At 46.5% G+C, this 15,122-nt stretch overlaps 1 protein-coding gene across 3 annotated transcripts in view; it reads left to right on the top strand.

The window, feature by feature from the left end:
• LOC142579494 (cell adhesion molecule Dscam1-like) overlaps nucleotides 1–15,122 on the top strand; it is a 605,191-nt gene that overhangs the window by 313,074 nt on the left and 276,995 nt on the right. For all 3 annotated transcript variants that reach the window (XM_075689738.1, XM_075689737.1, XM_075689739.1), the window contains exon 3: nucleotides 6,842–7,003. In XM_075689738.1, coding sequence (XP_075545853.1) covers nucleotides 6,842–7,003 — 162 coding nt within the window. The remainder of the gene's footprint in view (nucleotides 1–6,841; nucleotides 7,004–15,122) is intronic.

Raw genomic sequence — 15,122 nt, 5'->3', positions numbered from 1 at the left:
GCGGATGAGCGACTCACGTTGCGCACGCAGTGTTTGAATCCCACCGATGGCAACGGTTGTTGTGGTCGGACTGCTGGTACGAGTTGTTGGGAACTCGGCGCTGACGCCCGTGGTTGCACCTGGGTCGCAAGCCCCAAGGGTAGCGTTGGCCTGGCGGCCTGGGGTACAACTGGAAGCATCCGAAGGTCGCGGCAAAGCATGAGTCGACTGGTAACAACAAAACAACTTGTTTATTTTAACATCGCAAAGAGTTGGCGGTCAGGTTGACCGAAGTAGAGAGACGGGAGTGCACTTTTCTCAACAGAAGAAATCGGAGCCCTCCTTTTTGGCGTCCGGGGGCAGCTGTTTTTATACTCTCGCAGTTGAGGGCAAGAAGGAACCCCTCAATAGACGAGCACGTGATTGTACAATGGGATAAGGTGACGCATACTGTCGTAGCGCCGCCGGTCGGGCACAAAGACTGGGAGGAGAAGGTGACTCCTACTGTCGTATCGCCTCCGGTCGGGCATAATGGCTGGGAGGAGAAGGTAACTCCTACTGTCGTATCGCCTCCGGACGGGCACAATGGCTGGGAGGAGAAGGTAACTCCTACTGTCGTATCGCCTCCGGTCGGGCACAATGGCTGGGAGGAGAAGGTAACTCCTACTGTCGTATCGCCTCCGGTCGGGCACAATGGCACATACACTCACACACGCACATGAAGACACGTGGCATCGGAACATGCCTGGACGCGCTTGGCGGGGAGCGTAGCGGCGACGCCGAACGGGCCAAAATGTCTGCCGCTTTGTTGCAGTCGCGCCGGCTAAACCGCGCGTCGTAGGCGAAACGTAACAGCAGGTAAGATAATATTTGAGTGTGCCTCCTGATACTGGTTAGTGGTCTGCTTTGGCATACTCCCCAAACATGAACATGGGCATAAGGCGAAACGCAGCATTAAAGAACGACACAAATGGCCCATTGCTCTTTCCGCAATTAATTTGCTCTGCGCACGTTATCAGTCTGATTGATAATATTCTTTAGAATCATAAGTTTTTTTTTCTTCTTTTCTTCTCCGACAACTAATGTTTGTTGGTTTCTTAGTCAATGTGTTTCAAATATGACACTTAGGCAATAAAAAAGTTTATTTAGAATACAAGCAAGTGCTTCCTGATATACCATTTCACTTCTGCTTGAGCTAAGGTGCTATGAGGGATCAAATTTGCTTGGAAAAGACAACAGGAACAAAAAAGAACAAATATTTGTATGTGAAAAATAAATAATTAGCAAAGTTTTCCTAGCTGTGACGTGATCGTTTCTCTAATCCTACGCGCAGCCTTGCACTACTTTGTCTGGTGTTGGCTGGAGTAAACATTCGCAGATGTCGGCTGCTAACTTTGTTTAAATTTTCATTCACAACAAAAGTCACAATGCTGCATGGCTTAGATGCATACATGGCTTACAGGGTGCATGCGGGATAGTATGGGCCGGAGCGCGTCTTATTTTTTTTTGCTTCGCCGTCGTTCTCTTTAAAGACGAGGAGGCCATGACGATTGTTTACTCTCCTTTTCTTTTGACTACGGTCCTGTAGTCGCGGTCATGCGACACATCTTTCTGTGAAACAAGGTACAGCAGTCTGTGCTTGCCTCAAGAGTCGCTAATGAGGTGACTGCGCTCGGCCGGAAAGCTTTAAAGAAATCAGTTAAAATACATAAACGCTGTCGGTACTTCTAAGGTAGCATTGTAGAAACGAAGCAATTTGGAACACTATCTTTCTTCGAATGTCTCAAGATAAAGAAAAAAAAGGTGAGAATTAACAGCGCGAAGACAGGGACGTTGCTTTGACGCAACGTTGACCGTGGTTTAGTTTTGACGTGCCAATGGCACCAAACTTGCTCTAGAGCTAATGGAAATGAAGCATCAAAAGTATTCTCTTTCACAGGGCCTGCACGACCACCCATTTACAAATGAAGAGAACGCAGTCCCCTAATGGACTGCAATGTTTCATTTTTTTTTATTGATTTATTGATTTTTTCTGTACCAAACCATCCGGCGAAGTGCTTGTACCTGTGGTAGTGACATGTAATAGCGATGTCTACCTGCAATTCAGCTGTTATGTATAAAATAAGGTAAAAACAGGTGCTGCCTGACGCGTAGACAAGAAAAAAAGCAAAAGCAAAGGGAGGCAACATCTTTTATTAGCCGCCTACCGTCTGTCTCATCACTAACGATAGGAAGTTGTTTTCGTTTTCCGAAGACTATGTGTACCGGAAAGTAAGCCTACTTCTCTATTGAAAAACCGTATATACCTCCTACCATAATACCTGTTTTTTGTTTTTATATAAAACCACATGATCATGTAGGATTATGGTGCAGGGCATACAGGATTTTCCAATGGGAAATTCTGCTTTTTCAGATGACTTGCTTGAAGATACAGACACTACGAGTGCAACAAGTACAAGAGGCAATCAGATAATTAACAAGATATCGCTGCTGAGCCTCCGAAATAATTTATTTGCGCTATATATCAGATATGTGTCGGGGCTGCAGCTCGGCACTAAAGGCATGTCCGTTTAGAGGGACTGCTGATATGGGCGTTAGTTTTTACATCATGGTCTCAAACTTTCCATGATATACTTTTATGTTTCAAGTACTTTTATATTGAGGACCCGAAATAGGTGCGAGATGTCGCTATATCCCTATGTTCAATTTTAACAGAGAAGTAGAAAGATAGAGAGAGGAAGTTCATTCTTATAAGACCGTCAGTTAAGATCATCGCTGTCGATGATTAGCTGGGTCCCGATCGTGTTGCTGTGTTCCTCGTTGACATGTTCCATGAGAGCAACGAGCAGTGGCAGTAGTGTCAGATGCAGCTTTTGTGGCACAGTGGTCCAGGGAGGCGTAGGTCCTGGAAGGGACTGTGCGATGTCAGAATGAGTCAGAGAGAGACGTCTCCAAGGTTTGTGCTGCTCTCACTATTGCTAATATGCATATATCGCAAGCTCCGATAGTATACGACGCAAGTCCCATTTGGATTGTTCAATTGGAACAATTGAACAATCCCTCTGAATTTTCTTCTGATGTATTTCTGGCTTCATAGTATTTTCTTTCATTGGATCGTAATATTTGGATTGGCTGCTCTGCGAATTCAATAAATGAAACTGTCGCATTATAGACATAGCACGCCTATTTAGTGCTTTATCCTAAGAATAGAAAGCTGGTCGAGATAGTACATTTTGGGAAACTACTAACAGCACACAAAGGAGGAAGGCAGGCGAGAAGATCAGTGCCGCTGTTGTGTCTTTCCCCGTTCTTCCTCATTCAGGCTCTCTTACTCGTTTCCCATAGCACAAATACAACAGCATTCGTGCTGGCAGACATAGTGCTACTTTTTACTTCCTGAGCCCCTGTTATGTTCTTTCTGATCACGCTAAACCTCACGCGGCCTGCCGCTTACCAAGCAGCTGAAGGGACATCTGTGCCAACTGTGTTCTGCGTGCAAGAAATTGCGCATTCAGTACGAGCGACGAAAAAAAGTAATCTTGTAATACTTAAATATGGAAACACAAGAAACTGTTTACGAAGTTCAGGCAGTTTACTTACACTCGAGTAACGTGAATAACCAGGCACAAACACCAGCGGATGAGAGATCACAATTTCCTCATAATAAGATCACAACAACCCTCATAAACATGGCGCGGGCCGAGTAATTGACACGGCTGACGTATTTCTTGCAGCAGTCTGTTGACGGCACACTCATTCTGCAACTCTAAGCTTCCTGGCGCGACCCGATTTTCGCGACAGAGAGAGAAGCGGAAGTAAGCAAACACAATCACTACTTTCTTCTCCGTAAATATTCATTCCAGCTCGTCCACCTGGAGCAGGAAGCGTTTCGCCTTCTGCATCGGGTCTCGTTTGCGTATATTATTGAACAATCTGCAATAGCAACGTAAATACGCGGGTTGGCTCAGTTGTCTTTTCGTCGGAACGAAACCGTGTCCGCTGCACACTGCGGCACGATCATTTGGAAAACGAGCCTTGCATAAACAGCCCCGCATTATGGTTCTTCGTCCGATGATTAGGTACACGAAACGCGCCCCGACGAATAAACGATAAAGAACGCACGCACACACCACACGTTCTGATGGAAATAAAGCACAGACTCGCGGGATTCATCATACTCCCTCGTCATCGGCCACAGTGGCGGCGTCTCGGGCTCACGTCTTGTCTAGACTCCCCCCCCCCCCCCACACAGACACACAGACACACACATCTTTCTTCTCCAGCAAGAGAACCCTTCCCCCCCCCCCCCCCCCACCCCTTCTTTTCGTAAGTACCGGCGCGATTGTGTCATCCATCATGCGCTACGAAAGCCGCTGCGGCGCGCGGCACCATTCTTATCGAGCGGCGTCAAAAGCCCGCGCACAGTTTCTCCGGGATGGCGCTTCTGAAGAACGCTCTCCGGAGCCGATATTCGAGTGGGTCGTATAGCCTTGTCTGGCTGGCTGGCCGGCAGTCCTCGAACGGCTGGGTCGAGGCTGCGTATGCCGGGTGAGAACGGGGCGCAAAGGGAAGGCAGAAACAGAAGCGGCCACGCTGCATAGCCAGAAATAAATGGCTTGATTATACGGCTGTGATCGGCCTCGTTGGAGAAGGAATTGTAGGGAGGACATCTTTTAGAACGCCAGTGGCCTCGTTGCCCGATATGGCCGGCGCTTCTATCTTGCCTCTGTACTTGTTTAGATTTTTTTTCTCATGCGTTTGACTCAATGCTAATAGGCCATGAAATCGTGCGTGACAACTGAGCACACTTTTTTCTTTTTGTTTTGTGAGGGGCAAGATTGTTGAGTGGTGTCATGTATAAACGGATTTGTAAACAAGTGCATGTGAAGTATGTTTCTCGCGAAGAGCTGCAGGGTAGAGGACATTGCGCTATTGAGGCTTTGTGATAATTAACAATGTTGTGGATCTCGTGTTCGTACGCAATATGTGGGACCCCAAGTCCATTGCTTGGTGCATCAGTTTGCTGGAACAAATGTCCGACTATGTCCTTAACGCTCCAAGTGCAATGCAGTCCGCCTTGTTGTATAAATCATCTGGACCTGCACGGCGTAATCGAGTTTGATGTTGCCCTGGATTGAAACATCTGGTCGATAGAAACGTTAATCCTTTGAGATGGGCATATACTGTAAATATGAAACCAGGAGCGTCATTCTAAGCATTGAGTGTATGAATTGCGTGAAGAAAATGTTAGCGTTTAAATATTTGTTGGTGACGATCACGAAGTGAACGCTTTGGTAGGCATGCCTAGTCCAATGCAGGTCATCATTGCTGTAGTATTGCAACAATTTTATTGAAATTCAATTAAAGGTGAGTCCTCCATAAACGGGTCGAGCGGCGCTCTCACTAAATCATCCCCAATAGCAGTCGATCGACCCATGGGTAGGCAAGAACTTACTGGAATAGTGCTAAATGAATACTTTAGCTTTCTTTTGGGTTTCCTTTGTAGCTTCGCGCTACGGTCGGGTGTATGAGAATGTTTCTCTTTCATGAACTTTCCTCCACCCTTCGGGCTTCCGGGTAACTATTTGCGATATTCAGTGTGCCAGTGCTTCGAATTGTCGATTAATTCACCCTCGTTCTGTAATTTGCGAGCCTCCTCGTTTACTCAGGTGGTAGAGCCGGCGTTGGTCCCAGGTTCGAATTCCAAACGAAGACAAATGTTTCTTCTGCTGTGAACCTGTCTGAGAAACTGATATAGGTTTGCTTTGTAGCTTTCTGGTACAGTTGAGTAGATGCCATTTTTTTTTCTTGCAGGAATACTATCAATATACTGACGTTTCCCAGTCCCCCTATTCTGACAAAGGTATCCTGAACAGGCGGGTCTTCTTGTTAAAACAATTTATGGCCTAACTAAGAATAAGTAAATTATTGTTTCGTGTGAATTACGCAGACATTTTGATGACTGGTTATGGCCGGCGGTTCTGGCTTGTTTCCGTCGTGAGAGGAGCTAGGGCTCAAAAACAATAAATTACGCTATTTATTAGTTAAAAAAAAAAGCTTGGACTTTAGGAAGACGTAAATAAGGGGAAGTCGCTAAAGAGCTTGGTAATATTCCAATACAAATAGGAAGTGTCTTTAAAAAATACGTGAATCAATACGTCAGCGAATGTTTTCTTGGAGTATAGTGACAAGGACGAATTATCATAGCCACCATGATTGTTACTTACTACATCTTATTATGTACCGATTTACTATACATAATTAGTTAGGATAATGACTTAAAGTAAAGACTTAACTGAACCACGAAGACTAATTATTGCGTCAACTTTTTCCGCTGTGTGTTCTCACTATATAAATAGAGAAAATGAAGCCACCAGCAGTATTCTGGTGTGACCATAGCGATTATGCGGGATTAACGCAATACGGTTGAACGCAATCCTGATTATTTCAAACCTTTGTTCCACACTGCTTGTACAGATAGCACTTGGACTGTTTTAGTGCAATGAAGTGCTAAACTGTTACCTTTATTTATTGATGTGCTACTGCGCTCTTGTTGTAGTGCGCTGTGTTGTTCTTTTGTATTCTGTATGGCATTACTGTATTGAGAGCGATAATGCATTATTTTTATCGTAATAATGTGCCCAAATGCTGTTCTAGAACTGCAGTAGTTTGCTGATTTGTTAGTTCACCACTCCTATCTTGGTCCAATGGTGGACTGATGATATATTCAAATAAATAAACTAGCCCCAGTCACAGCGCTTCTATTCAACGGGGCTAGAGAAAACGGGAAGGTAATGCTATAGCGCATTCACGGGTGCGCTCATTTATGCTTTTCGCTCTCTCTCTCTCTTCTCCCTTGCAGTCGTGTCGCAGCCGTTCGAAGTGCGCGCGTACGACGAATTCGTGACGCGGGGAAACGCCGCGCTGTTCCGCTGCCACCTGCCGTCGTTTGCCAAAGACGTGCTCACCATCACCGCCTGGCTCAGGGACGACGGCCTGCTAATCCACTCGACCCTCGCCGAAGGTAGGTGTCCGGGACAGTGAACGCGCATCCTGGCGCTTAGGCCACCAGACGACAGCAACAATTTTTGCGATGTCCGTCCTAACAATTTACAATGGCGAAATACAGCGAGTGTGAATGAAGAGCTGCTAGTGTGAATCTACGTCTTTCCTTCTTTTCCTTGTTTTCCTACACTCACTGTGTTTGCAATAGTCAGCTTGTGAACGCTATACAGTATAGTACGCAACTGTTGAGCTTATGATTTAGGGACTGTCGGAAGTCTACTAAGGTTGCCTCATGCATACTGATAATCTATGCAGCGGGGCCTCTTGTCCTTGCCTACGCTTAGAGGTTGCTTTACGCATCATGAATCACGTGCTCTGAAACAAGTTATGTGTGACGCACACTGTAGTGACTGTAGAGTTTGCCGTTTCGTGAGCATGTATATAATAGGCACAAATCAACGTACACTGCTTAGCGACAGCGGTGATCGATGATTCCAGAGAAGGTACTATATGTACTGGTGGCAATCTCGGCCTATATTCACAGTGACGCTCTTACGCTACAACTGTTCATACGACAAGCTCCCAGTTAATTGTTATGTAGGACGTACTTTTAGCAAAGGCGGCTGTCCAAAGGCAAATAACAATTACAAACAGTAAGCCTCGGACATATGTTCTGCCACGGCCCCCGTTTCAAGGGCCAACATCAGTATCTTCAGAGTCCGCTAGGCCGATTGGATGCCAAAACATTTAAAGAGGTAAACAACCCGTCTGCATGGCGTCACGCTTCATCAGTGCCTGGGAGACCGCAAACATACACATTGGCGGTGGTAGTGGTGGTGGTGGTGCTCTTGCAGTGGGCGGGGTTAGCCTGGCTTCCCCCTGAGCCTCCTGTGACCTGAGATCAGAGTTGTGTCGCCAGGTGTCCAAGAGCTCCGTGTCTCGCATGAAGGCAATCAGCAGTCGTTGCACTCTCTTCCTGATTGCCGTGGGCCCTCGGAGGAAAAGGACGTCTTCAAAAGTCCTGTGCGAAGGACCATTCATCTGCAGACTGTCGACCATCGCTTTTCTTTCTGTGTGGAACTCCAGGCATAGCCAAAAGAAATGTTCGATGTCGCCGATATCACCACAGAAAGCACAGAGCGGGGAAGCGCATCGTCCATTTTCTCAATAACCAGAACGAGAACCCGGAGTCAGTTTTGATGCGTGTTGCGTACTCCAGGGTAGCGTATCGTACTGCTGCCGAGTTGTAGCGACGCCTGCTTATCGAAGCTCGACCGACGTTACTATTGGGTAGCGTGGCGTTGTCGGCGGGCTGCAGGCATCCGGTAGACCATGGCGACCGGGCAAGGACGAGGCGATTTCTAGTGCGAAACTTGCGCAAGGACGAGCCGATTTCTAGTGCGAAACTTGCACGGTTTATTTAAAGGTTGATGAAAGATGATGAGAAGAGAATGAAAAGATCTTAAGGTACATTTCGGAGCCCCTTAAATAGGCTCTCTACAATCGTGGGAGGGATCTTGCTTCCGTCGACGTTACGTGACCGGCAAAGAGCAAGGAGGAGGGCGTCCTGCCTCCGGCCACACCAAGCCCCAGGTCCGGGAATTGCAGACGCTTGTCCTTCTCTTTTGGTCGTTGCTGGTTCGTCGAAGTTCTCATGTAGAGCTTGACCGTTCGAGGAAAGGGTTCCTCTAATGTCGCACAAACACACACACACACACACACACACACACACACACACACACACACACACACACACACACACACACACACACACACACACACACACACACGCACACGCACACACGCACACGCACACACGCACACGAAAGAGGCCTGTGAACACTGCGGGGCTTCCGCCAGACCGGCAGACACTCGAAATGGTCATGGCAAATTAGGAAGTCACGCTTTATTCCGACGAGGCATGGTGGGTGAAAGTCGGGTGAGAGAAAGTCCTTTCTGCACGAAGTGCTGGACGCCGACCGTAACAGGAGAAGTCACGCCTCATTTCGACGAGGCATGTTCAGAGAAGGTCGGGTGAAATTCCTTTCTGCACGTGGTGCCAGACTCCGAACGTAGCAGGAGAAGTTACGCCTCATTTCGACGAGGCATGGTGAGAGAAGGACGGGTGAAATTCCTTTCTGCACGTGGTGCCAGACGCCAACCGTAACATGTGGTACAACAGCGCTGCATCTTCGCGAGAGAGTCTATAGGTCACACAGGCTTGGTTTGGAGTCTTGCGGATCACTCTAAAGTGACTGCGGATTGCATACCTAGAAGAACTTGAGTTTGGCCTAGTTGATATTTACTGTATATCATATTGACCGCTAATAAAGATAAAGAGGACAGCGAAAGAAAACACGAAACAACGCGGGCGGCCCCGCCTGTGTCGTCGTTTTGTGTTCTCCTTCCCTGATGTCGTCTTTATTAGTGGTCATTATGATATACTGCATGCTTAGAGTTATGAAAGATGTTAAGCGCTCCAACTTTTGGGACGCATATAAGCGCTAGGTGTGCAAGAGCATCAGCTTTCTCGTTTCCTTCAATTTCTTCGTTGGAAGGGATCCATTGAAATTTTACGTTAAATGCCTTGCTCATTAGATCTTTCATCAATGCCAGAGATTGCCTTGTAAGCTCCTGTAGAGGTAGGCCACGGTGTAATCATTATAACGCTGGCTTTCAGTCCGTCAGCACGACGACGTCTCGTGCAGAATGGGCGCACAGACCAGCATCGCTAAGATCATGTGTATCAAAGTTGATGGAAAGACTAATGTGTACGAGGTTAACTTCATATCTTGAGCAAGGAAGTAGACTGCCATCGTGTATGGCCGGATTTCGCCCACGGTTGAGCACCCAGGACAGTGTCTTGGACTTACTAAGCCAAATAGAGCACCGTCATGCATCGAGCATCAAGCATCGAGCACATGGGCATGTTGCCAAATCCTACAACTCTGTGCTTCATAGAGGCATCATCAATGAACTCCAGGCTATGGGCGTCTCTAAAATGCTCTTCGATTCGTCCATGAATTTCTTAGAGATCGATGTCCAGGTTAAAATCGGAACTATAATGAGCAACAAGTGGCGCATTTACTGTCCATTATGCTGTATGTGTAAGCTATCTTTTCTGCTGCCTTTTGCTCAGTTCGGTGATCAGTTTGGCTCCGTTGGCGCCTTCCACGGTGCTGGGCCGATCCAGGAGGTATTGCAGTCTACAGTTCACGTTGGTATGTGCTGCTGCGTATGCTGTCATCGCCTCGCCGTTATCATCAAGCCGTCCTCGTCATACAGTCGTCGTCACCGCATTGTCGTCATACTGACGCCATCGTTTCATAGTCGTCATTCCTTTTTCACTAATCCATTGTAATCGTGCTGTCGTTATTCAATCGTGATTATGATGCCATTGTTATGCCATCGTAGTCATACTATCGTCGTCATGCATTCGTTGTCGCATCGTCGTCGTGATGCCATCGTGGTCATTCCCGCTTCGTCATATGATTCTCGTCCTACCGTCGTCGTCAGGCTGTCGTCGTCATACAGTCGTCGTTATGCAGTCGACATCATGCTATCGTCTTCACACACTCATCGTCATCCCATTGTCCTCATGCCATGGTCGATGTTACGCTCTCATGGTTATCCTGTCTGTATAACTTCAGAATCTTCGCCACATTGTCGTTATGCCGTCGTTTTCATACAGGCTTCGGCTGCGCTAGTGTATGCTAAGAAAAACGGCGAACCCTCGAGCTTCAGAGAGGACCACAGTAGCTCAAACGAGAACGCTATATGGGTTTTTGGCCGCATTTCTTACGACAGCGTCGACAAAGCATGTTCCCAGGCGTCAGTCAGCCAACACGCTTTGTCGACGCTTCCACTACTAACACGACCGAAAGCCTACACGGAAAAACTCCAGCTGACAAAATCGTCTGGCTACTGCAAGGCAATCCTTCGAACCCTTGTCGAGTTCATGTTCTGCGAGGGGTTGGAGGAGTACATCTGAAACCCAGCCTTTCCTGCCCCCTATTCAATCATTCCATCCCTTCTGCCTCCAGACGCTAAAAGCAAGAAAGCACCGCATTCCATCCCTAGAATTTTAATGAAGGCGGGTCTTCTATCTCTATAAGGCATCCTGTACACTGAAATGTCGAGGATGAAGCAGGACCTCCATACCGCCAAGCAAGTCGGTGAGCTCGAAATCGAGAGAGAAAAAGCCAAACCCACACAACAGCTAACTTTAAACATTCACGTTACAGAATCGTAACTGTCCTGTGAAGCTTTATTTTTCTTTCATTTACCTTCTCCCTTTTTCTCTTCAACCATGCAGGGTAGTTTCAGGGCATCTTTCAGATGTTCTCAGTGCTATGAAATTTCGTGACCTAAGTTTCAACTGTCTTTATTATTATTATTATTATTATTATTATTATTATTATTATTATTATTATTATTATTATTATTTAATTAAAGGACACGTTGACGCCTTTACTAGCGCCGGCTACTCCTTTCCAGGGCAAGCGATACTAAAAGCACAAAAGCAATCACGAACACTGGTGACAGCCAAATATCACGAACATTTGCATAATTCTGCGACAGTTTTCGCGTTGTCAGGTTCTCAGATGATAGAAAACTGATCAAATACCGCTGGTATTTTAACTTTGGTTGGGCTATTCGTCCATACAATGCATTGCTCTTTGTTTCTCGCTAGTGGCTAGAAACACTGCTTAGATGCCTTTCTATGTCTTTTCAGGGCTTAAGATTTTCAATGATACTGAATATAGCGAGTTGCACATTCTGATTTATTTTATTTTGTCCTCTGACCTAACGAGCTCCGCGCTCGAATCTTTTTGGCATTTAGCCAAATACCTGGCTTCTCAAAGTTCTTACCTACTAGTGGTCGAGCTGGTCGAGCTGGTCGCACTGGCCCCGCCTGCTCTCCTTCTCACACGTACTGTCTACCAGACGTTCTTTTTTGATCTCGCCCCCTGCACGTGCGCATCGCTTCGTGGACGCAGTATCGGGTGGCCGCGCCTGGCTTCACACTTGTGCACCGTGACCGGCGCGTCAGTTCCTAAGAGAGTGCGCCCGCAGTCTATTCCAGTTTACCAGATGTACATCATACCTTATGTACCTCGTTTGAACCAATCCCAGCGAACTGAAATATATCCAGTGCTGCTCAGACACCCGTATCCCAACAACACAACAACAACACTATTTGGCTGGGACCAACGTTGAGCAGCAGATATGGCTTACTCCAGTGAGGAAAAAGCGGATAAGGTTTTGGGTCTAGGTGCGTCTAGACAGTCTAGACAGACTGGAACTTTTACGAAGAAACGATATAAATCTTCAATCCTGGGCGAGGACGTAGAGACAGATATTCTGTCAAAATTTTGGTCAGACCCACATGCAAGTGTTTTTGTAGTGTGAGTGCTGAAGCTGGAGTGTCAAAGTACTCAGTATGGAGCGTACTTAAGAAGAAGCAGCTTCATCCGTGCCACGTGCAGCTGCACCAGATGTTGGAGCCCCATGATTTCCAGAATCGAAAGGACTTTGCAAACTGGATTATAATGAAAACGGAAGAGGACCCAGGCTTTGTCAACAAGATACTGTGTACCGATGAAGCTACCTTCTCACGTAATGCCCAAGCGAACATTCACAGCGCTTACTATTGCAGCGACGAAAACCCTCGCTGGCTTTTGTAGAGACATCACCAATATCAGTGGTCGGTTCATGTGCGGTGTAGAATTTACGATGGCACTACCATTGGACCTGTGTTTTTTGATAACACGCCTACAAGCAATGGATGAGTCAACGACATCCTTGATGGGGCACTTGAGGATTTTCTTTGCGAAGTTCCATTGGATAGGATCAAGTATGTTTCGTATCAGCATGATGGTGCGCCCAAGCACGGCAGCACCAAAGCTTGCAAATGGCTGCATGAAGTATTCCCGCAGCAGTGGATTGGACGGCATGGGCCAATTTCTTGGCCGGCACGGTCGCCAAACTTAACTCCCCTCAATTTCTTTCTCTGGTGCTATGTCAAGGATCAAGTATACCAGACACCAACCACATCATAGAACCTAAAAAACAAGTCTGCAACTCCTTCCCTCATATCATGATCAAGAATGCCTCGAAAAATGTGTCTATGAGATGCCAAATGTGCATTGCAGCAAATGGTGACCTCTTCGAACACGCATTATAATCAAAGGGCGCTTTTTGGATTGGAAGTCACTGGAAAATCATTCCGGCCCTAACACAGCCTCCCCACCTACACCCCATTACACACCGTTGGCAGGCTTCCAGCTCGTGCCCGCTTTAATCACCAAAAAACAAAGCTATGTCCTTGTTCTCTTTCGTCTCGTTAGATGCTTTATCACTTCAGCACCGCTCGGACAGCAGCGCGCATTTGCGCTGTCATGTGATAAAAGACGCTTGCCCAGATACCCACAACAAACATGACTCCCAATCGCGGACCAGTCTCGCTGCAGCCGACCTTGTTTATCCCTCGCACGCTTGAGAGCAGCACAGTACCACTGAGGAATCGCCCCGACACCTGGCATTTTTTTCGTCTTTCGCGGACTTTCTTTGGAACGCGATAAAAAAGACCACGTGATATATATATCGTGTTGGAAACAATTTATTGAGAGGTTTCTCAAGGTGCTATACAACATTCCGTATAACATTTGGGGTCTGCATGCAGCCAATACTTAAAAAGTTGATTAATTAAACATAGCGAATCCATTAGATAAAGTGAAAATAAAAAATAGCCTGAGAAACTCTAGGCCAGTGCGATCATTATGCATTCTGCTCAACTGGCATCCGGAGTGCCTTTCATTCTTAAAAACTTTGGTTCAAGTTACGTGGATATATATATATATATATATATATATATATATATATATATATATATATATAAAGCTTTGGGGCTGGGCGCTAGAAGAATTGGCGGATGCTTTACACGACTGCTGGTCAAATAATGTGTAAGGCTAAACAATCAATAACAATTTGGAAAAGATCCCCGACTGCTTCTCACGCTTCACCGGCAACTGCAGCCTGTGTAACCGTGATGTTTGCCTAGAAACGCTGGCGGCGAATTATGCACAACAGGCGAGCTTTCTGGTTGGTTTCTTTTCTCCCCCTCGGTGAGCGCCACCGCTGCCGCGGTTTGCGGGGGTGAGCGCGATCTGGATGTTGTTGCAAGGAACCGAACGGGGCGCGCCGTTCCTACCAATACAGATCTCAAATAGTCAAACGGCTGCTGGAAAAGGTGTTTGTGTTTTAGTTTTCCCTTAACAGCAATATGTTTTCTCGTATATTCAAATTACATTCCGATGCTATCATGTTTGTACGTTGTGTGCAAGTCGTACTTTACGAATTTTCTGACACATTTTACATTCAGAAATTCAATTAGCTCAGTAACGCCTATATGCGACACGCGGATGGCCTGCATGGATAGGAGTGCGTGATTCGGGAGGATTTTTCTCATATGGACATCCCCGCCGACATGAACTCCGGATTTTCTGCGACGTGGGACGCTTAACGCTACTATATTAAAAAAAAGAAGCGCAGGCAGCAAAGCGATTAATGCTTGCTTTTCTACTCATGTAAGTTCTTTGCACGTATAGGACCAAAGGGTCAACAAGGGACACTTCCTGGCCCTGCGCGTCTAGCAAGCTGCGGGTTAAGCAGACTTTCACTATTCTCCTTTCATTTTAACCACTGCGACTTACTCTCTCTCTTTTACGATGCCCCATTAAGAGAACTGCCATAGGCAGCTATGGTACTGCTATATCTTCCTTCTTTGAATGGAAAGCCCACTTTGCAAACCTTGTCCCTCGTAACGGTGGTTTGCGAGTGGTAGCCGCGTTAATTACTGCATCATAAACATTTGTATTTAGGCAGCGAGAGGCAAAACAGGAGATATAGACAGGCTGCAATGCTACAGCTAAGTAAAAGAAGAATAGTCATTGCCGCCATCCTCATTTGACTTGCGTCTATTTGCGCCAGTATGTCAATAGGAAGCTTTCTCTAGGCGTGCGATGTCGCCGCCGTAATAGCGACGTTTGACGTTATACCTATACACTACAATATTCCGTGTTCCTCGTCATTAAAGACAAAAGAAACAAGATTTCGAGAAACAGGTTTTGATTGCA

This window comes from Dermacentor variabilis, chromosome 4 (genome assembly GCF_050947875.1).
Source record: "Dermacentor variabilis isolate Ectoservices chromosome 4, ASM5094787v1, whole genome shotgun sequence".
NCBI lineage: Eukaryota > Metazoa > Arthropoda > Arachnida > Ixodida > Ixodidae > Dermacentor > Dermacentor variabilis.
This window is presented reverse-complemented; position numbering and strand designations above follow the sequence as displayed.